Source organism: Micromys minutus (assembly GCF_963924665.1).
Source record: "Micromys minutus genome assembly, chromosome: 6".
Classification (NCBI taxonomy): Eukaryota; Metazoa; Chordata; class Mammalia; order Rodentia; family Muridae; genus Micromys; species Micromys minutus.
Genome location: NC_137975.1, coordinates 30,937,980 through 30,961,873, shown reverse-complemented (window position 1 = coordinate 30,961,873; position 23,894 = coordinate 30,937,980). Strand labels below are relative to the sequence as shown.

The 23,894-nt window shown below is 34.9% G+C and overlaps 1 protein-coding gene across 3 annotated transcripts in view; it reads right to left on the bottom strand.

The window, feature by feature from the left end:
* The window catches only part of KCNT2 (potassium sodium-activated channel subfamily T member 2), a gene marked incomplete at both ends in the record, with an annotated part of 388,861 nt that overhangs the window by 238,833 nt on the left and 126,134 nt on the right, over nucleotides 1-23,894 (bottom strand). For all 3 annotated transcript variants that reach the window (XM_080917662.1, XM_080917663.1, XM_080917664.1), the window contains 5 exons: nucleotides 5,169-5,263; nucleotides 11,858-11,941; nucleotides 12,950-13,024; nucleotides 19,858-19,917; nucleotides 23,464-23,512. In XM_080917662.1, the coding sequence (XP_080773788.1) occupies nucleotides 5,169-5,263; nucleotides 11,858-11,941; nucleotides 12,950-13,024; nucleotides 19,858-19,917; nucleotides 23,464-23,512 (363 nt within the window). The remainder of the gene's footprint in view (nucleotides 1-5,168; nucleotides 5,264-11,857; nucleotides 11,942-12,949; nucleotides 13,025-19,857; nucleotides 19,918-23,463; nucleotides 23,513-23,894) is intronic.

The following is a 23,894-nucleotide window of genomic DNA, read 5'->3' as shown; positions in this document are numbered from 1 at the left end:
AATATAACAAGTACACAATCAAAAACAAAAGATGAAATTGAACAGTGATTCTTAAAAGGAGAAAGAGTAAGGAAAAATAATAAACATTTTAAGAAGTGTTGGATATCATTAGCCTACTGAAAATGCAAATTAAAAGCACTTTCTAATTCCATCTGCCAAAATAAGACATATCAAGAAAACAAATGACAATAAATGCTGGTCAGGATATGGGGAAGAAAAAATTTTGTACATAATTTGATAGATGTATAGACACTGCAGAGATGGTGGAAACCATTAGATTTTCCATATGACATATGTTCATTATTTTCGGGTCTACAGCCAATGGGCTTCACATCCTGATACCTGATACAGAAGTTTTATTTTGAGTTAGCACTGTTTTGTTCATAAGAGTAAGAAAACAGAAGCAGCTGAGGTGTTCACCAGCAAACACATGAATAAGAAAACTGTAGTATGTTCACACAACAAAGTTTTTTCTACCATTAACAAAAAAACAAACTGTGATAGGGCATGAGTAAGGTAACCCACACCTGGAAAGACAAATACCATTCATATTCCATATTTTCTTTCTAGTATGTGGATCTTAAATTTAAAATCTTGAAGAGGTGTGTTTAGTTGGAGTAAGATATCAATAGTGCCAAGGTGGATATATACATACATACATACATACATTCATACATACATACATACATACATACACACACATACATACATACACACACATGTATGCAATGAAACAGATTGGAAGAGGTCACACACTGTCGAAAACTAAATACAAAGTTCTCTAATGTGTAGGGAAAGGAGGCAATACTATGAGGAGTCAGTTAAATGGTAGATGATCTATGAGCATAGGAGAAATTTGAAGGTTGAAGTAATGGCCAAATTATGGATATATGCAAAACCCATTAAAAAATAACCTTGCTACTTTAGAAGCTAACTGACCAGCAATGGATATAATATGAAGCTGAAGTGGCTCTCAACCTAAATCTCACTGCTGAGGGATGAGCCCTGGCCCTTGATTTCTTTATTCAGGAAACCCACAAACTGTTGCCACAGCTAAATTTTCTTTCAGAATTAAACATAAAGACGCTACTGCCCCCTCAAAATCCCAACACATATCCTCTGGATATAGGACACAGAAAACCCAAGTGGGAGCTGCTCAGTGGTTTCCTCTCACCAGAACAGGGTTCCAAGTGACTCAGGTATTTTGAAAAACAGTACAGTCTTAAAAACTCTGCTGAATTAAGAAATTAAACTTCTTATTCCTTAACTAAAATACAAATTGTGTAATATTATGTGATAGATATCCAAATATTTCAAAGAATACTTCAGTCAGCTTGTCTGTAAGTCTACAAGAAACAAATCTTAAACTTCCCAGTAATGGGCATTTTCATTTCTGTTTTATTTTTCTTAATTTTCCATTTCCATATTCATAGTTCTTCTGAGATTCCATGGAGATGCTACATCAGAGGTTAATTAATTATTATTCAAGTCCAAATCTGAATTTGGCTTCTCAAACCCCAAGTGCCTACTTACCAGCCAAACCAGCAGAGCCCGACAACTTAAGAGCATATCACTCAATCAAGCATTAACACATGAAGAAGCAAAGACCACATGCTATTGAACTAAAGGTGTAAGCAATGGTTAAATCCAGAACATGCTTAGAAATAAATGTGAAAAAGTCTTATTGAAAAAAGACTTAGAAAGGAGATTGAATATTTTACATTGGATTGCAACCAGAAAAAAATATCCATTTGTGCAAATCTTTCTGTTACAGCTCTACGGAATAAGAATGTGGAACTATGCATATGAATTTAAAAACAACTAAAGTTTTTGGCAAAGTACTTGAAAAACTAAGTCAATCTATGTAAAATTAGAAACAGCAAGAGCATTATCAATTATAGTAGTTATTACTGGTTGGAATATATTGATAATTGAGCTAAAGTCATGCAGTTGATTCCCGGATGTACCAGTTACAATTGCTTTGTTACCAAGATGCAGGATGAATTGCAATGGCCATCTGTCTCCACACAAGCCTCTCTGATGAAGAGGGGTAGGGAGGCAGCATGCGGACAGATGAGTCCAATTCATTACAATGATGGGAAAAACACTTCAGCACATTTGCTGGGAAGAATGGGTCAGCAGCTTCGTTCTTATTTCAGTTTGGCACTGAGCTTTCGTCCCTCACAGACAGATGCTTAATAATTGTGCTTTGTAATGTTAATATTTCTGATTCCTACAAGTGTTTTAGAGCTAGATAGATGCTTTCTGAAACAGGTAATCTTAGGATTGTAAGGGTTGGTTTATTTATAAATACAGCCAATACATCAAAATATAAGTTCCTGAATCTTGTAATTACAAATTATAAAGAGTGTATTAAATTATATATGCACTCACAGGCACACACACACACAGACACACACACACACACACACACACACACACACACACGCACACACACACACACTTTAAATAAATTGTGTGTACTAGGGTTTGACTGCATGTGTGTATATAGAGCATGCATGGCTGTTTCACTAGGGGCCAGAAGCAGGTGCTGAGTTTCATAGAACTAGAGTTATTAATGTCTTTGAGCTACCAAGTGGGTGGGAGTAGGTGTTGATTCAGCAGCTTCCTGGAGCACTGAGCCATGCCACAAATAAGAAAATACTTCCACTCTAGTTTCATGGATCAGGTAAGAAAAACACTATGTATTTCTGGCCTTGGTATTCAAAGGGGGGTTATAACATAAAAAGATGTTCATTAACAGTAGATTAACTTCAACATCTCCCAAAATTATGTATTTTTCCCTCATAGCATAGTTATGAACTAGGGTATAACTGAGCTACAATCCCTGCGCAAAAATATGTCTTTGCCAAATTCACATTATATTCTACATAGAAATTCCTTTTTTTAAAAAAAAATTCAGTAATCATCCAACATCAGAAAAAAAGTCTTTTTCTATAGAGATTTTAATTTTGAAAGTTTCTTAAAGTAAAGATTATTATTGAAATAATGTGATTATTTTTTAATTAAAAATTCTTGGTGACTATAGCCTATCCTGCAGCTGTTTGTATTTTGATGTTAATCCCACTTCCCCAAGAAGGGCTGCCTAGTCATGTACTCAAGTGACTTCAACAGAACCTTCTTCCCATTTTAATTGGGGAGATAGCTGGTGATTGGGCAGTGGAAAGGAAGGTGGAGAGGGTGGGTCAGAGGAGAAGGAGAAGAGGGAAGAGAGATCAAGATAGAGCTCGGCAAGGATGAGCAGGATCCAGGTGAACTTATTTGGTAACAGGTCACTATGAACATTTTAAGGATTTTATATGTCTTTTATCTCATATGGAAGGGCAGTTTGTATCTTTATCTATTGGATGGAATGTTATTTTATAGAGGGTTTGTGGATTGAAAATTGAATATATAAACCTGCTTCAAATTCTATCGGACCTTAGAGTCATGTTTGTGCTGGGCAGTGGAGAAAAGAAGACAGCATGGCGGTAATTCCACCTGGGATGGGGGCAGAAGCACCAGGGTGGGCACAGAGAACTGCCAGGGAAGAAAGCTGGACAGAGAAAACTGCCTGTAGATCGAGTGACAGAATCCGTGTGTCGGACTCCATACAAAAAGTAGCACCCGTGGAATGAGACCGCAGGGATGATGAAGAGATAAGCAATCAGTTTTTTATATTTACTGCAACAGGTGACATTGCTTCAAAAATCTTAATTTAATAGAGTTTTCACTATTATATTATGAAATTAGTTTAGCTTTTCTATAGATTTTATTTATGTAGTTATATATTTGTCAAGAGAATCATGAATGCTGTTTGAGAAAAGGATAAAAACATAATGTAAAAATATTATAATTCAATATTACATATATTTGTTTTAAAGCACATAATTCTAAAATAAACATATTTAAGATCAATTTAGTATTAACCACATACTAGTAATAGAAAATAGCTATTAGCTCGAATTCACACACATATATGTTACATATACATCATGTACATATACATACACATACATGTTTGCATACACATTTGTGTAGGCTGATGTTCCTAACTCCAAATTAGCTACTTGTCATTCTAAATAGTCCAAAGACCTTACAGACAAATACAGTCAGTATCTGTATCTTCTGTAAAACAAACACTATTCCACTCATTCTTTTTTAATCTTTTTACCTCTTGCAAAAGATGTACATGAAATCAAATACATAACATATCCTTTCACATTGGGACACTGCAATGTTAAGTTTGACTTCCAAAAGAGAAAATAAATCATACTAGATCAAAGTGCCAGCCCTCATATTACAATGCCAATAGGCTTGGTGCTGCTTTGGAACCATGGGCTGTTCTACTCTATCTCTTTGCTCCCAAATAATGACCCCGAGACTAAATTATTTATGAATAAATGCCTAGGCCATAAGCTTTGGCTCATTTCCCGACTAGCTTGTCACTTGTATAACCTCTTTATTCTTGTCTATGAAAGCTGTCTCTACTTATTCGAGCCCTAGAGTTGGGTACCTCTCCTTGGTTTCATGTGATCACCATCCTCAGAGTTCAGTGAATCTCATGCTCTGTATTCTTTATCATATCTTAGCTCCCTCTATGTGATGTCCCACCTTCTAATGTCTCAGCTAATAGGCGATCAGCTTCTCATCGGTGGGCAGGTGATGTTTCCACACAGGATATAAGGTTCTCTCTTTAGCCCTCTCCTGTGGTCCTATTAAAGGTTTTCTCTAACAATGCATTCCAGCAGGTCTAACAGTAAAACACTGTTCACACAGAGAGGTATAGATGGTGAGTGACAAGTACGAATATCCTCAAGAATGTTTCTGCTCTGAAGAAAAGAGAGGGAGGCAACTGTTGTATATCAATGATTGGAAGGAAAAATGGCTGTTTGACAATCATATAGGCCAAATCCTGTGACTTAGCTCTTTACCTTTGAGAAAATGTCAGTTTCAGTAAATCACAAAGTCACATGATACATGTGCTCTCTTGTTTTGTCTGTAAAACTAAGAAAAAAAATTTCATCTTACTTCTGTACATGACCTTTTATGTATTAAAGTAAGCATTTTTATAATAGCCAAATATTGATGAAACTGACTTATAATACACATTTCTATAAAAATAAACCAACATTAAAAAATGAGGGGAGAGCTACATATGGTCTTACCAAGTGAAGATAAGGCATAGCAATGTGGATATCAAAATCAAAACTTGATTAAACATTGCAGACTGTGTACGCTGAATGGCTCGATGAAGGTCATTCTAAAACAAAAGAGAAGAAGCATACTATAAATTTTGATAAATGCTAAAAATACTTGTGATTAAATATCAACAATTTATTGTACATTATATATGTATATATTTAAATAAACCTACTAGTATTTGTATGTTCTCATTTTACATGGATCTAGAAATAACTTATGGTACAATAAAAAGACAGATCATGGGAAGAATAATAAAGTGCTAAATTTCAGCTCAGTTGTTTTGCAGAGAATAGAATACATGTTGCAGTTACTAGTTCCAGGCATGCCATGTCCTGTATGATACTGCAGGATACATACACCCTTAGTGTGCAAGAAGCTGAGAAACGGGAATCATGGGTTCACAAACAGGCTAGGTTATATAGCCAAAGGCCATCTCAAAGACAAAACCGAAAAGAAAACATGGAAGTACCTCTTTCAATGGTAATGATTTCTCATTAAAAAATGCAGAATTTCAGACAAATTGTCAATGAAGGAAGCAATAAATGGTAACTGGGAGTATAATTAAAACCCATTAATAAACAGTTACAAGAATTAGAGCAGCCTGTAGCATAGGAAAGGAAAAATCTGTCCAGTAATACATGTTAGTTGGTTTCTAGCAGTAGTAATATTAAAATAAATATGAATTAAGAGGTATGTGTTGAAAACATACATGCAGTTCTAACCAGACAATATAAGCTTTGGGAAGGCAATCCGGTAATATAGATCAATATACCAAAGTATGCCATTTATAATCATGTCTTTATGAATTCATAAAATAAGTTGTTACTAAAAAATTCAGAATTTAATTATTTATAATCAACTGAAATGAACACTAGTAGTTACATATACTTCTATTTATTGTAAAATACTATGTGTAAAATAAGTATATTAAGCACTATCAAAATAAACTGTGTAATATAAAAGTAGTTCAAGCAGATTCTTCTTGTTTCTATCTGCAGCAGGGGCTAGTGCAATCCCAATGCTATCAGGACCAACAACCTGCACTTATTGATAAGCGTATTCTAGGCCCAAAAACTCAGAATACCCAAGAAATTCCTTAGAAGGGAGAACAAAATGTTCAGGAGTGTAAATACAGAAATAAATAGAGGAGCAGGGAGTGAAGAAAAGATCATTCAGAGAGTGCCACACCTGGGAATCCATCCCATATACAGTCACCAAACCCAGACACTATTGCTGACACCAAGAAGTGTTTACTATCATGATACTGATATGGATGCTTCCTCACAGGCTCTGCCGGAGCCATAGCAGTACAGATGTGGATGACTACTCATAGGGAACCCAGTGGAGGAGCCAGAGAAAGGACTGAAGGAGCTGAAAGGGTTTGCAACTCCATGTGAAGAACAACCACCTCCCAAGAGCTCCCAGGGACTAAAACACCAACCAATGAGTACACCTGAAGAGACCCATGGCTTCAGGTGCATATGAGCAGAGGATGGCATTGTTTGGAATGAATGGGAAGAGAGACCTTTGATCTAGTGAAGGATCATTTTCCCCGTGTAGGGGAATGCCAAGGTGCTAAGGTGGGAGTGGGTGGTTAGGAGAGGGAGCATCCTTTATGGAAAAAAGAGGAGGGGTAGAGGGGTGTGAGTGGTAGAAAAAATTTCAAAAATTTGAAATGTAAATACTGATAATATCCAGTAAAAGTATTTTGCAAAGAATAGTTCAAAATTGATGTGTCTAAATAATACTTTTAAAAATATTGATTAAATATTTTAAAATTAAATATTTAATAACAAAGCAAACTATCCATTACTTACTAGTATGTGACAATTTTAATTGAAAAATATTGAAGTTGGTAATTTGATATGTGATAGTACCCATATAACAAGTTACTACAGTATAGAAATAATTAAAACATTAAGTTCATATGGCATAATTTAGATTCTTCCTTGTTTTGCAATTTTCTGCTAATCTCAACATTTTAGGAATTTACTCTTATCTGTATTATAATTGCAAAACCATGAGAAAATGAATGTCCTTAAGAAAATGATCTTGGTTAGTCACTGTAGTTATCTGTTGTCCGGTACACCAAGACTGTTCAGAACTGTTAGGAAAACAAATAGCTATGTATATTGGCCAGAATTTCATGTCTCATTCCTTAGAGTCTTAGAGCAGAGGAGGCAATGGTTAAAAAAACAATTAGGACCTCAACACCCAGTGAGAGCTGAAAAGGTAAGCTGTAGTATTGTGGGGGCATGTGAGTTCTAAACTAACACTGCAGATGGTCTACTTTCCAAATTCTGAGAGGTTATTTTTCAACAGCTAACTCCACAGCAATTCGCAAAGACTTACTTGATTCTGGGAGCAGGTTTTGTGTGTGTGTGTGTGTGTGTGTGTGTGTGTGTGTGTGTGTGTGTGTGTAGCAATTTATTCAGTCAAATGGTTATTCTTTGAGTCAGGGAAGACAGCAGTAGCCTCTCCCCTGGCCATGTTCGCCCACCCTTGGCTACCATGGGCCATGTGCTCTCCTGAAAAACTTGGACTCACTTCATGTAAGTATTTAGAAACACATCTGCTGTAAATGCTCAAATGTTTTTCTAATAATTTTCTAGCCAAAGCTTTTGACATAATGTCTGTTTAAAGGTCATTTGAATGAAAAAACAAGTGTTGATGATAACAACTGTAATTTTCCAAGAAATGCAGTCACTATTACTAAACTATACAAGATATAGTACCATGCATGTCATATGTATGTATTTTTATGGTTATTTTCACAGGAAGTTTGCAACTATATTTCTTCTTTCAGGATAAAGACATTAACAGAGAAATTAAATTAAATGACCATCAAAGTCCCTAGTGTTCATTAGTTCTGTGGTAGAGTCTAATTTGTTCTCTAGCAGGTACACTAATCTGATAAAATTGTGAAAACTTTATTCTTGTATTTAAAATGTATATTTTGTGTGTTAAGCGTTTAAGTGTACATATGGGTTCACATGTGAATGCTATGGCCCCCCTCTAAGTGCATGTGCATATGTGTCATGGACCCTGTGTGAAGGTTGAAGAACAACTTGCAGATGTTCAGTCTCTCCTTCACCCACATGGATAGAACTCAAGTTGGAAAGCTAGGTGATGGGTGTCTTCACCCACTGATACATCTGACCAGCCCTGTAATGCAATCCATAAAATATAGATCCTCCTGAAGAAGTCAGTCACTTGGGATCTTGAGACTTATAGCTTAATCCCATTTCCTTTCCACTCCTTGATTAATGACTACAGTACAATGTAACAAATCCTACAATGCCTGCCATGCCTTTCACACCTCTGTGGAACAGCTTCTAGAACTAAGTCAAATAAACTCTTTCTGCATTAATCAATTTTGTATTAGGTATTTGATCACAATAACAACAAAATAAAAAGGAAAGAAATGGTTTGTTACTGTGATACATCAGATCATGTGTATGTACCAGATTACAACCTAATAAGAGTCAACCTTGAATTCTGGGACAGAGAATTTTTAAATGGTTTTAAGAAGAACATAACCGGCTTTTCTGGAGGCAGTGTTGAAGGACAGAGGTTTAACTTACAAGACTTCACAGGGAGGCTATTGGTGTGGTATTCTGAAAGCAAACCTAGAAAACTGTTGCTTATGTCCTGATAATTTTAATGAGGCTTATTTTTAAATTACTAGACCAATGAACTTATTACAGAAAATGCAAGACATGATAATATATAGGAAGTGACATTGTCTTAATGTAGACTGTTCCTGTACAGGTTTCACTGAGAAAGACCCACAACTGGTGCACAAAGACATAATTTTTTTAATGTATCATTTGTTTGAGAAAGAACTGAACTTAAACTTGAAGGTTAGGCTCCAAAATGGAGCTGTAATTGCTAAACAAATTAGCACCAGAGAGAGCAACCAAAGGCTTTATCCGAGGTCATCACACAAAGCAGCTGCTTCCCCAGCTTGGAGTGGGCACCAGTTGGCAACCTCATCAAGTAGGAATGGTTTTGCAAGCATTGCATAATCTCAAACTCTGGTTTTAAATATATACTGAGGACTGAAGATGCATGGCAGAAGTGATGTGATGATTGCAAGGAGTCCACAAGAGGCCACTGTGAAGGTTCGGCAAGGTCTAGATTGCAGAGGAGAGAGTGAGATGTAAAACATGAAGCACCTAAAGACATGCTCAACATCCCCAGTCATCAGGGAAATGCAAATCAAAACAACCCTGAGATTCTACCTCACACCACTCAGATTGGCTAAGATCAAACACTCAGATGACAGCAGATGTTGGCAAGGATGTGGAGAAAGAGGAACACTCCTCCATTGTTGGTGGAGTTGTAAACTGGTACAACCACTCTGGAAATCAGTCTGGTGGTTCCTCAGAAAGTTGGACATAATACTACCTGAAGACCCAGTTATTCCACTTCTGGGAATATACCCCAAAGATGCTCCAAAATATACTAAGGACACCTGCTCCAGCATGTTCATAGCAGCCTTATGTATAATATCCAGAATCTGGAAAGAACCCAGGTATTTTTCAACAGAGGAATGGATACAGAAAATGTGGTACATTTATACAATGGAGTACTACCCAGCTATTAGAAACAACGACTTTATGAAATTCCTAAGCAAATGGATAGAAATAAAGAATATCATCCTGAGTCAGGTAATCCAATCACAAAAGAACCCACATTGTAGGCAGTCACTAATAATTGGATACTAATTTTAAAAAGCTCTGAATACCCAAGAAACAACTCATAGATCTTATGAAGCTCAAAAAGAAGGACAGTCAAAAGGTGGAAGCTTCGATCCTTAGGAAAAATAAAATAAAAAGCAAAAGAAAAAAAATCCTGTATTCATCATATATTATTATATAACAAATTTACTTAAAATAAATAATTAAAAAAAACTTGCTATACAATTGAACAATCAATGATGGACTTGAACTCCTTTATTTTTTTTTAATTAAAAAAAATTCTTAAAAAAAAAAAAGATGGCCAGATGCCAGGATGTCGGCTAAGAAAAAAAGTGGGCATGTAATGACCAACCTCAAGAAAGAGGAAAAAGGTTTTGTGTGCTACACATTATAGCTATTGATATCAGCATTATTATTTGAATTGAGCTAAGTATAACATAAGTTTTGTCTTACTTCGGGTAATATGTCCTTGCTATGGACATAGTGCTTTAAATATGGAAATACTTAGTCTGACATAGTATCGTCAATTGCCTAACATTTCATTTTTCAGGGACTCATAGTGGATCAATTGCCTTGGAGTTCAGAAAAGAGTTTGGAGTTTGAGTAGTATTGGAACTGTAACAAACACAAAGTTTCACAATATATATGTGTGTGCGGAGGGTGGGGGGATGTCTTATGAGAGGCCATAAGCTTATATGGTGTGCCAAAGACAGAACGTTGTGGTTTGAGTAGAAAATGTCCCAAAAGCTCATGTATTTGAAAACTTGGTGCTCAGCATGTGGTAGTGTTTTGGAGCATTATGCGAACTTTGGCACAGGAGGCTTTGTGGTGAACCATGGGATTATAACATATGGTCTCACTTCCTACACACTGATTTGCTGACCTCAGAATGGGATGTGATCAGTACTCTATGCCACTTCTTCAATGACTTCCCTGTTTTGATGCACTCTATCCCTTGGAACAGTAAACCAAATAAACCTTTTCTTAAATTGCTTCTCATCTGATACTGGACAGAGCAAAGTACCTAATTTCTGACTCTCATTAGAATGTGAACAATAAACGATGAATCAATGAATGCCTTATGTCCTGTCTGTAAGTACTGAAAACTGTGGACCATGCTTTCATGTCGTAGGTATAAATGATTCATTCCAAAGAGTATCAGTGTTTGAAGTAGACTGTGACTACAGCAGAGTTGTGAACTTCATGTGTATTTCTCCAACTCCACCCCTCATCATAACAACTACTGCTCAGCTCAACACCAAACAACCTCTGAGAATGATAGCCAATGAGGAGCTGCTTACACGGAAAGGTTTAACAAACCCTGATGTGGTCACAAAACTTGAAATTATTTACAATTAATAATAAACAACAACATCCCTGAGCCATGAAAACTAAGGCTTATGAACTATGCACTGCATATTCATAAAGTTAGTCTTAAAAATGAAGGATACTGCTCCCTCCCTAGCACCCTCCAAAATAAAAAGAGTTCAAACATTTACACCTGTGTAAGAAGCAGGTAGGTGTCGAATTGATGTCATCAGAAAAAATATGAAACCATTGAATACCTAGGGAATCCGATCATATTACAGATTTTTAGTCTTATTAGGATATAGTAGATTCATCACTTAATACTTATTAACTATGTATATCTTTAACTATGTATACTATATAGTACAATAAGTACATAACAGTAGTTTGCTACTAAATGTTTAAATAAAACTATTTAAAACAATGAATCATGATGAAAATTTAAAAACAAGAACCTTTGAAATTTCAGTGGCTATCAAAGAACGAATTCTGCATATTATAGAAACTTCCAAGAGTAGAAAGAATATTAAAGGACATGATTGGGGACCAAGTAGCCTTCTCTTTCTACTGTAGCACAGAGAGTCTGTAAAACACAGTGGCATTAACAGGCTTTCACCTTCCACTTCACTGCCATCACTTACAATCATATTCTCCAAGGCATGCTTAGCAAGCCAGCAATTTAGAAAAACTGGAACAAATAGATTTCTTAGAGTAGGCCAGAATATCTGAAAAATAAGCAAAAAAAAAAAAAAAAAAAAAAACTGAATCAGCACCAAATCAACACTAATGAATAGTCTTTTGCTCGCTCCTCAAGTCTTTTTTTTTTTTTTTTTTTTTGCGGAAATTATTATAGGCACATAAAATAAATGGCTTCAGAGATATCAAATGTAACCATGCTGATCTGCTATTAAGTCTTATCATGTGTTTCTTAGATTGGAATTCTTCCACCTGAGGTGGTAAACAGTGACAAGGCTGTCTTTAATAAGGTATCAATGTCTTAAGAGGCTGCCAATTTAAATGATGTTGAGAAACTGCAGTCACTTGTATTTAGATGTCTTTTCTTTTGATCTAGTTCCAGATGTCTTCGTAGGTAAGTTACTCAAATTAAAATGTAAGAAGTAAGGCACATCTACAGATAATAAAGTCTTTTTCTTTTTTACAGTAAAGTCCACACACCCCTAATTTCAAAAATCATTGCTGTATCATATTGACACCAGAACTTAATTTTACGAGTGAGGTCATCAGTGTTCTGGGCTGACAGTAGAACAGAGTGCCTATAGCATAGGACGGCAGCAAGGAAAATGAAGTACTGTGAGGAGGAATTGGGGGATTGGCTCTAGTGAAGAACAAAACTAGGTAAATTTCATAGATTAAACTATACTTGAACCTGCTCTCAGTATGAAAACCGTGGTAAATAGTTTCTACTATGAGTCTCTATCTTTAAACTTCTACAATATAAGTAATGTAATTTTGAGGATCGTTCAACAAACAATACTCACATTTGCTCAAATGAGAGCTCTGCACTGTATCTAGGTTTCATTATGCTATTGCACTGAAACAAGCTAGATTTCCATTAACTGTACAATTCAGTCTTCATACCGACTTTATTCTTTTTAAGTAGCAGATTCTATTCAGTGTCTGAATCGATGACTTTTAGATTTATATTATGTAGAAGTGTTTAGAAATAGAGAATTTATTTAAGTCTAGTGACAATCCTAGATGTTAATACTTACTGAGATGATGAAGGGGACAGCATTGATTATTTCCAAGATGAATGGAATTCGTAAAATCTGCTCCCAGATATTTCCCTATAAATAAATTTTCAATTCAAGCAAATGTTAGAGAAGCACCAGGACTCAGAATTTCTCTAATAATACCAACACCTTTATTAACTTATTATTGAATCTGTGTATGAATGTAGCAATGCATTATAAACTAATTTAAGCAGAATTGTGCTTTTTGGTTTGGTAATGTTAGAAATGAAATAAATATCCAAAGTAGACCAGGCATAAAGTATATAACATCCATTTTATAATAGTCTCTAAAACAAATTACTAATAAGTAAAGTACTTTCACAAGACCTTAGGATAAAGTGCCACAATTTGTTTCCACTATAACAAGTATACTAGCTCATTGTAAGGTATCTCAGGTCTTTCATAAATCTAGATAGCAGTTTGCTAACTAGGGTTTTTTTTTTTTTTTTTTTTTTTTTTTTTTTTTTTTTTTTTTTGTAAGTTTAATGAAAATTAAAGCATCCTTTAATCACATATGTGGCATCTCATGTTCTAATTTCTCAATTCCCACTGTGAAATTAATAGGGACTTAATACATAATTGTCAGACCCCAGTGAAGAATGAACATATGGGGCCCCTTAACAATTTGGAAAGACTATGGCAATACTAAAACATCCACAGAGATCTTGATGCTGTGGAAACCTCTGTCATTATGCAGATCACAAAGAGTGATCTTTGGTATTTAAGGTCACCATTGAGGTGACCTTGATATTTAAGGTCTGGATATTGTCTGAATATGCCTTTCTTGTACTGGAATCTGGATCCTCTGTACAGAGTCTTAAGGGGAAAATGAGTCAAGTCTTGGATAAGAGAGATTGAATTTGAAGGGGGATAATATCACCTTTGTGGGACCTCAGCAAATTCCATCGGGGGCAGAGTTTTCACAATAAGAGAAACCCCAGTACATGAATGTTATGGCTTCCATTCTCAACAGTGCCCTTTCCAATGCTCATCCCCTTACTATAATGTGAACCAACACAGGGACCTTGAACAAGCTATGAAAATCAAGCTACATAACAGGTCATTCAGACATCAGGCCAGTACAGCAGAGTCACCTTTTCCCTTGTAAAATACAGTTTTATAGACCAATACTATATCATGTAGCAAATCCTCAGAATGTCTTCAAACAATTTAATGTATGAAGAGATCGATGCACTTGAAGACCATAACTCTGGATTGCCTACATTTTCCAATTATCATATAACACTAGATGTAAATGAAAACTTGTCAATATTCCTTGAGGGTTTAATTTCATTCCAACGATATAAGTATGCCTGTATCCCCAAAGCATTGTGTTACATTATCTATTTCCTAGCTGCTAAGATGTTAACAACACCTGTCATGTTATATAGAATGTAGTATAGTAAGGAGAAGCTGAGGAATGGGAGCAAATAAAGATCACTTCTGGATAAAACGCTATGAGTTAAATAATACCATTCTCAGAATCTCGGGCTAAGTGAAAAGGACCCAAAGGAATCATTTAGCTTCATGCAGACTTGAAGCTATATTTAGGCCATGCCTAAAGCACGCAGAAAAATGAGGAAAACAAAGAAAATGAGAGCTCGGCTAGGAAAAAGCCACAATTCCTTTCATAATAGTACAGGAGTTGAACGGATTATGTGGTTTGCCCTCACGATGTGTGACTGGGATCACAGGGGACTGGAGAAGATGGGGAACACAGGAGCCCACACCTTTTCCAGACCCTGAGAAGAAATCCTGAATCACTGCATGAGGGACTTCAGCCCAAGCAGGGCCATGGAAGCTCTCACAGACAGTGAGGAAGAGATTGCCCTTATCATTCCAAAGGATGTCACAAAAGATGACAGTGGAGATTCTGACCACAGTTCTCTCTTGGCTTTCTTCTGTCCTGGGGTACCCACTGAGTTGGTATCAAACAGAATGGAAATAGAAGTAAGGCTGTGAATAGTGATAAGGGGGTACCTGATCTGAGGACAATACACACTCTTCTTCCTTATCCAATTCTATATAAATCTCTCATTCTGTCCAATTAGCAAGAACCAGAGGGAGAATTCACGGACTTAGAGTAATATAAGATGAGCAGATTTTCTGTACTAATACTGACTCAGACTTCTCAACCACTTCAGTTCTAACTTATTTTCATGATGGCAGAATATACTTTCTTCGTAGATTAACTTTTTCTATCAGTACACAATTACAATTACTTTTCGAGTCCCTGTGAAACACTGGAAAAACTTAGTTCATGGTAATTTATCACCTAACATTCATCTCAGTTAATTACACAATTTGTTTTTTAATTATTTTTTTTCTTGAACTTTTAAAAATGACTCAAATCAGCCTTCTGATTTGACTGAATTTATTTCTGAGATATCTTTCATTCTAGAGTGCAGAGTTCTCTCTAAATCTTTGTTTCTATAACAATGAGAAGGAAATCCTAGCCCACAGTTACACTGTAACATGAAGATTTACAATTTTAATTGTAAATACCAGTTTAGTCTGTAGTTTGTTTCTTTCTCCATTATAAAATCACCCACCGATTCACCCATATTAAATTGTATAGCTCCCAGGAGCTGACGGTCTTTTTATACTTGCAGAATATTGCTCTGGATAAGATGCATTTTTTTCCATAAAGAGGTTGTAACATGAATTGCACTTTTTTGTGTATTTACTGGGGCTAAAGTAAGTGTGAAAACAAATAAATAAATCACAAATATTTTAAACAACCTCTCTTTTCTTTAATGCAAGTTTAAACCAAGCACAATGAGAGCAAGTCAACATAAACACAGGTCTTTATTTAAGGATGTAGCCCTTAAATAAAGGCATTATGCCAACCACATCATGGCTGATTCATTGTGTCTGTATTGGGGAGCAGAATTGTGTGTGTGTGTGTGTGTGTGTCTGTCTGTCTGTGTGTGTGTCTGTGTGTGTCTGTGTGTGTGTCTGTGTGTGTGTGTGTGTGACACAGCAACAGAATGAACTTTACACTGAGGACTAATTTCTATATTCAAACTGTATAGAGGAGCAATAATGGGCTTATGGCTAAAAATAAACACATATTTTCAGTTATACTCAGTTTGCTTAATTCTCAGGTCTCAAGTTATCTTCTGAACTAAGTGACGCATAGAGAAAGTATCTTTGCTAAAACAGTTATTATAAAAAAGATGACAAGTATCAGTCAGTTTCTCTAGCCATTAGGATTTCCTAGTGGACCTGCATCACAGGTCAATTCACAGGACAAAAATAAATTATGATGAACAAAGTGAACAGGTATGGATAGAATGTGCAGCAAACTATAAACAAAAGCCCCACACAAGCAAAGCACCTCTCAAAATCATATTACACACTGAGCCACATCATCTGACCTTGACGTTAGAGGCAAAAGTGTTTCTTCTGAGACGTAATTCACTGTTGACTCTACCTATGCAATGTTGGGTTACTCTCACTGGCAGAATTCAATAATATCTAAAGAAATTTTATTTCAACCATTCTAATTACCGTGGGAATATCAGACCACCTTAGTCAAACTGTTACAAAATACATGACAAAGAATGTACTAGAATTATCACCAAGATAAATGTTGCAAATATATGGCAATCTAGATCTTGCAAAGACCAGCATACACCTAGGAATTATATATAAAAATTACATTTTTGTGGGTTTTTTGTTTTTGAAATTGTATATTATTTGCATTTCTCTCTTCCCTTTCCTTTCTACAATCCCTTGCATACAGCTCTCCACACTTTCCAAATGCATGATCTGGTTTTTTCTGAACTATTATTGCAAGCATATAAGTATGTATATGTACATATAAATTTCTTAATATTTCCTGGTGAGTACATAGAATGTTACTTTTGTATATATGATTGCTTAGTTGTAGACAACAAATTGTCATTCTCTTCAGTGGGAAGATCTATCTCTCCTGCTTCGGCTTTGTTTTCCTAAGTTCTCTGTAGCTAATTGCATACAGCTGAAGCCTCGTGGACTTTTCCACATGTGTTCTGTTTCCTCTTGTGGAGTTTATGTATACGCTTTCTTGTTGGTGACAGTTTACTGTCACAGGTTCTGATATTACTAGGACACACAATCTCACAGCAAAGTCCCAGATCTTCTGTCTCTTACAACCTTTCCACCACCACCACCACCTTCTGCAATATTTCATGAGCCTTGGGTGTGTGAGTTAAACATTTTATCAAGGGGATACCCTAAGGCCTGAAACTATTGTTAAGGCTATGTATGGACTGCTCACAAAAAGGGACCTATCATTACTGCCCTCCAAAAACCCAACAAGCAGATGGAAGAGTCAGATGATGATACTTGTACCCAACCAATCAACAGAAGAACATGACCCCTGTATTTTAATTAGGAAAAAGCTGGAAGAAGGTGAGGAGGAGGGAGACCCTGTAGGAGGACCAATAGTCTCAATTAACCTGGAACCCTGAGATCTCCCAGACACTGGATCACCAACCAGCCAGCATGCACCAGTTGACATGAGGTCCCCAACAGATATACAGCAGAGGACTGCCAGGTTTGGCTTCAGTCAGAAAAGATGCACCTAACACTCTAGAGACTGGAGGCCCCATGGAGTTTAGAGATGGGATCCTGTCACAGCAGGCCTCTGAGAGGCTCTGCAGGTGACTGAGACACAGCAGATATTTACAACCAAACATAGGACTAAAGTTGGGAAGCCCTGTGGCTGAATTCAGGGAACGATTGAAGAACAGAAAGGGAGAGCAATCCCATAAGAAGACCAGTAGACTCAACTAACCCAAACTCCAGGGAGCACACAGACTGACTCACCAACTAGGCACCATACATTGGCTGGTCCAGGCCCTGGATCATATATAGCAGAGTTCTACCTTGCCTAGCCACTGTGGGAGTAGATGTACTTAGTCCTAGAGAGGCAAGCAGCCCCAGGAAAAAGTCCCAGGAAGAGGGAGGTTTGGTGGGGAGCACCGTCACAGTGTCAAGGGGGACAAGGAGTAGGATGAAGAACTGTGGGAGGGGGAACTTATTTGGGAAACAACTGGGAAGTAAATAAATAAAATAACTTTAAAAAACACTTTAAAATGAATAAAGGAGTTAAAGGGGAAAAGTATTTTATTCTTTTTTAAACCTTCCACATCTACATTTAATACATTGAATACTAGACTCCATATTTACTAGAAATCCCTGTTTGGGTAATGCAAAGTCTCCAGTGTTGAATTAGATTACATGTACCATAGCAAAAGAGATCAGTTATAACTGCTTATCCAGTTAAATGTGTTATATAGTGAGTGTTTAGGATAGTTTTGAAAAAAATAATTTATTATTTCAGGATATGGAAAAACATTTTATTCTTGAGATTAAAAACAATAATGATTACCTTACATAATCAATAGTTTATGTCCTTTGAATAGATGTCAAGTAGTATAGTAAAGCTTATAGCATTAAATGTATGGTTAGCAATATGTAAATATCAAAGACCAAGGCATGGCAACCAATCCAAAATTTTTAGATTACCATCTAAAATTACTTTAGCACTTTATCAAATAATTTATTTTGGAACAACATACTACATCTCAGAATTAATAATTGTTAGAATAATTATTGTTTCCAGGCATCTCAATTCAAAAAATGTTTAAAATGACATTTTATTTTTTTTTTTTTATCATTGATCAAAACCCATCGGATGCTCATTTATTTATCTTTTGCCTTCATAACTTTTCATCAGGTACTACAATTTAGTGGACCAAGATCAATTCTCTCTAATGGTCTTTTGAATCTTTTGATTGGATTGGATTTTTTGTGAATTTGGTTGCTTGCTTGGCTGAGTTGGTGGTGTTGTGGTTATTTCTGTTGTTTGGGTTTTGTTTTGATTGTTGATTTCTCTCTTTCCTTGTGGTTTTGGACAGAGCCTCATGAAGCAAAGACTAATTTCACACTTCCAGTGAATTTGTACAATGCCTTGATTTTTTTGGTCTTTCTCTTTCTATCTCTACAGCCTACAATTCTAGTGGAGAACCACCAAGCCAAATTTTACTATTGATTTTTTAATTTATCCTATTCTGATGGTCAACCAAGCAAACACTTGGTCTTTACAATGACATGTGTTTTAGAGCTGTGTTACCCAGAGGTTTTGATAATTTTCCTTTCTATGTTGCCATACATGTTATCCATATTCTAACCAAATATAATCATGTGTCATTCTTTCACTTCATATACGTATTACTATATGTAGTTCTTTGCTAATTTATCAATCCTAATGTCCATGTGGGTTCACATTGTTTCATGAAAATCACTGATACAAGGGCTCATACTATTGTTGAAGACTACTTATCCTAAGACACAACCCACAAAGTTATTTCTACTGCTTCTTACTTTCTCATTTACATTGCACTTATCTGAATAATTTCTCCAGCCATGCCACATTCCAGACTGCAAACTGAATAAAGAGCCATGAAGGCTAGAATGCATTAAACAGGGACACTTTACAAGTACTTGCTAAACCATGTTAACTAAACTGAACTTTACCATTAACTAAAATAATTTATTAAAATTACTCCTAAAAGCTATAATTGTTTTCTACTTTAAAAAAATAAATTAAGTAAAGAAATTGAGAACCATAAATATAAAGACCATTCCACTGCTTCAAAAGATGCAGGCCTCTAATGTGTAAGTGAGCACACAGGAATCAGGCGAGCACTCCTAAGACACCAAAGTAAAGCCAACCATATTACTCTAGTTTTTTATCGCATACTAGAGAGGTTCTGAGTAATTAAAGTGGTTGAAGAAGAGCTTGCCTTATCCCCAAGTATGAATAATGAAAAGAAGAAAACTTGGTAAATGTGAGCTGTGAGTTTTACAGTGAAAAACTAATTAGACTATCTTACCTTATAACTGAGATAACCAAGGAGTATTGTTTCAAATAGACTTATCAAAGCCACCGAGACCTAAAAAGAAAATTGGGACACATGAGAAAAGGCAAGGTAAATAAAATATGTTTTCATTATGTGCTAGTAAATGTACACATGTATGTGAGAATGTGTACATGTGTATACAAATTTAGATGTGTACTTAGGATACAAATATACATAATAAATGTGGTGCATAATACATACACTTCAGTTTGCAGGTAAAGAGAAACACACTGCCTTCTCTATTAAAATTTTGTTTTCATAATTTTACATATTCTTTTTTTAAATTTTATCTTCTTTTATTTTTGCTCCATAAAGTGAGATTGAGATAGGTAGTATAAACACTTTTAAGTTCTATGTTCATTATTTCATATTCAAGAGTGTAAAAATCTTTTTTGGTTAAAATATATACTGTCCACCAATTGTCAAAATGTCAATGTGATTTAAAACTAAATCATAACCTATAATGTTTTATTCAAGAATAATGCTATCTATTTTCTAAGGTAACTTTATCACCAAAATGTGACCTTCATAGACCCTGTAGGATGCATTAAAAAAATTAAGGAAATATTGAATTCCACAATTATAATACATTATGTCATCTATATCTCTATCTACCTACCTAACCTTCCTATCTGTCAATCTATCTATCTATCTATCTATCTATCTATCTATCTATCTATCTATCTATCTGTCTGTCTATCTATGTATAATAACATAGAATGATACTTAATACATTTTCTACTTTTTAAGGATGGGCTCATGTGTTAGTAAATTATACTATCTTTTCTATATTGGTCTTTGTTTGAGAGAGTTTTGTACTACCTGGCCTGGCCTTCAAGAACTGTATAGCAAAGACGACCTTTGAGATTCTGATCCTCAGCATATCCCTTTGAAATACTTGGATTAGAGTATTGTATCACCAGCCTCAATTTTAAGAGGGGCGGCTCAATGAACTAAGAACTTTGAGCATGCCATGCAGGCGTTCTGATTCTTAAGGGATAATTTTACTCATTGTCCAAAGTATAAAAATGGGAGTGCAATGCTCATACCGACTTAAGAGGGCTTGATAACGTAAAGATTATGATTACAGGCATTTGCTTTTCTTAACAACATCATTGCTTAAATCAGTGTTTCTATTCAGGAAACCAGAAACAAGGTTCAAGTTGCGTGGACTGAATCATTTTATTTCACCTAGGACAATATATAATGCTAACATCCATGAATTTTCTTTTTTTGTTTCATTGAACAACTTTATTTTAAGAAAACAAAGATTTTAAGCATTTTTGCATAAAAATATATGAATACATTTTTGTCAGTACTTCATTTTTTTTAAAGGTTTGTTAGTGTGCATTATAATCTTACTACTTACAATGAGCATAAAGTGAACAAGATGTAACCTGGAAATAGTAAAAGTTTTCTTGCTGTGTAAAGATTAAACATAATAATATTTCTTTTTTTTTTTTTGGCCTTTGTTTTTCTTTAACTTCATATAGTCTGTGACATCCATGAATTTTCTAAACATGAGCCATTTCAGCAATGCAGGATGCTTCAGGATTACATAACAACCCGTGACCAATTGTGCTTTTATGGTTGGCAATGCTAATTTTGTGTTAATTGATCAAGCTCCTTTCTCTATGTGCTCTGTGGGCATATAAAATCTTTACAATTACTGCCAGAAAACACTGGAGTAAAAAAAGAAGCAGAGAAATTTAAAAATTATTTTTCAGTGATGTACCTTTTATTAAGTGAATAAATTACAATGTTTTCCTTTTGTGATGCTGAGAAATTGAATTCAAGAACTCACACTTCCTAGGCAGGTGCTCTCCACTGAACTCTGTATCCCACTTCTTTATTAGTTTAAAATGGAGTGTATAATAAAAAATGCAAACACAAACAGAAAATGATGTAACTGTCAACAATATTTATTGTATAATTAAAGTTTAAACTACTTTGTAATAAAAAGGATATTTTTTACAAGTTTCAACATTGGTTCTTACTAAAATAAAACTTTTGAATGTAAAGGAAAAGTAAATATTAACACAATACAAAGGATGCATGGCTAGCAATCCTAGTAAAATTATTCATGGATACATACAACTAGTCATTCTTATAATAGGAAGCTAGGAATATTTTGATTTTCTCTACAAATCCTCTATTATGATTATCTGTGATATTTTCTAACAGCTTATCATTACATGATTTCCTGAAGTTTCTAATATGCTATTTTACATACCACTCAGAATAGTATTTAAATTACATTAAAGCAGTTTAAAATTTAAATAAAAATGAATGTATGACTTTATAGAATGATACTTTATTCTAATTTTAATAAACAATGATGTAGGAGTTTCATGAGACACCATAAGACTATGTTTTATTCAACCTCTAATATTTTGAAAGGTATTTGCTATTATTTCTACACTAATTGATATTGCAATAGAAGTCGATGTAAACTAGTGGTTCCCAACCCAATAATTCAGCAATTCTTTAGTACAGTTCATTATATTGCGGTGATCCCCAAACATAAAATTATTCTGCTGCTGTTTAAGAATTGTGCTTTTGTTACTCTTATGAATCATCCTAGAAATATTTTTGAAGATACAGGTTTGTCAAAGAGATCAGGACCCACGAGTTGAGAACCACATAGAATTCATGTAAACTAAAAATAAAATGTGCATATAAATTTTTATTTGTAGATATTATAACACTGTACTTTCAAAATCATTCACTATCATAAATAATGTGGAAAGAACCCAAATAGCATTTAGAGCAATCAAACATCTGATCCAGATATCACTGGACTACAAATAACACACAGGCAATATATCACAGGTTTTACTGAAAACTCCATGTCTTCTTCATGCTAGTAATCCTATCTTCCATTTAATTTTCGCTTATAAGAAAAACCAGAAAGTAAATAGTGATCTGCAGGCTATAAATATAAGGGAACATGACAGGATCTTATACAAACAATGCTGTTTACTAAGTCTGGTAAAAACAAGAATTAAAGCTACACAAGTCAAGTGATCACTGGGCTATAGTTCAGGCTTGTTTTCCTCTTGTATATAGTTTTCTTTATTGAAACTCTGATGACCTATGACACATTTCCTTTCTTTGTCCTCTACACAGTCATTTGTGTAATTTCTAATCTTATACGTTCATTGCTTTAGATTCTACTGCATTCCTCTAGGGGATAAGTACCCACAGTTGTATAACATCATGTATAAGAATAATAACAAGTACAATTGTGGTGCTTGGCTGCTCTTAAAGGAGATACACAGTGAAGGAGTTTGAGAAACAAGCAGTGTTAGGATGCTGATTTGCCTGATCATCATTATTGTATCTTTATTTTTCTAACTTTCAACACTCCGAGAAGTCTAATCCAGATTACAGGGGAAGTCTCAAAAGGCAGAATGGAAAATAAGAAGCACTAAATCAAAAGTGTCTGCCTAAATTGTGCATTAAGGTACGTCATAAGGGAAGCACAACTTGAACATCAACAGAACACTTGGCGATAGAGTTTCTATGTGGAACATATATGCATGTTAAAATAGAAGAATAAAGAAATGTGTACATAACCTGTAAACCCCATAGAGGCAGACTTCGGTTAACCCAAAATATGTGAGACCTATGGAAAGAAAAATCTTTAGTTTTTTTTTTTAAATATGAAACATCCACTTGTTTAAAAAATTGATTATATTTGAAAGTATTAAAATAGGAATTAGTATATCAATGACAATGATATATAGAAATCAACATGAGAACAGAGCAATGTAATACATTCAGCTATTTTAATAAAATTTATTTCTACTCTAATAAAAATACATCATATTTTATCTTACTTTTTTCTTTGTTACTAGTTAATTAAAAATAAAACAATCCATTAGTTAGAAAGATATGTCAGAACAGGGCATTACAAAATTTTGTTCTATTTTACACTAAAAATTTATTTATGTCTCTTCTACAAATGTAAAGACTATGTTAGTTTTAAAAGTTATTTTATTTGGATA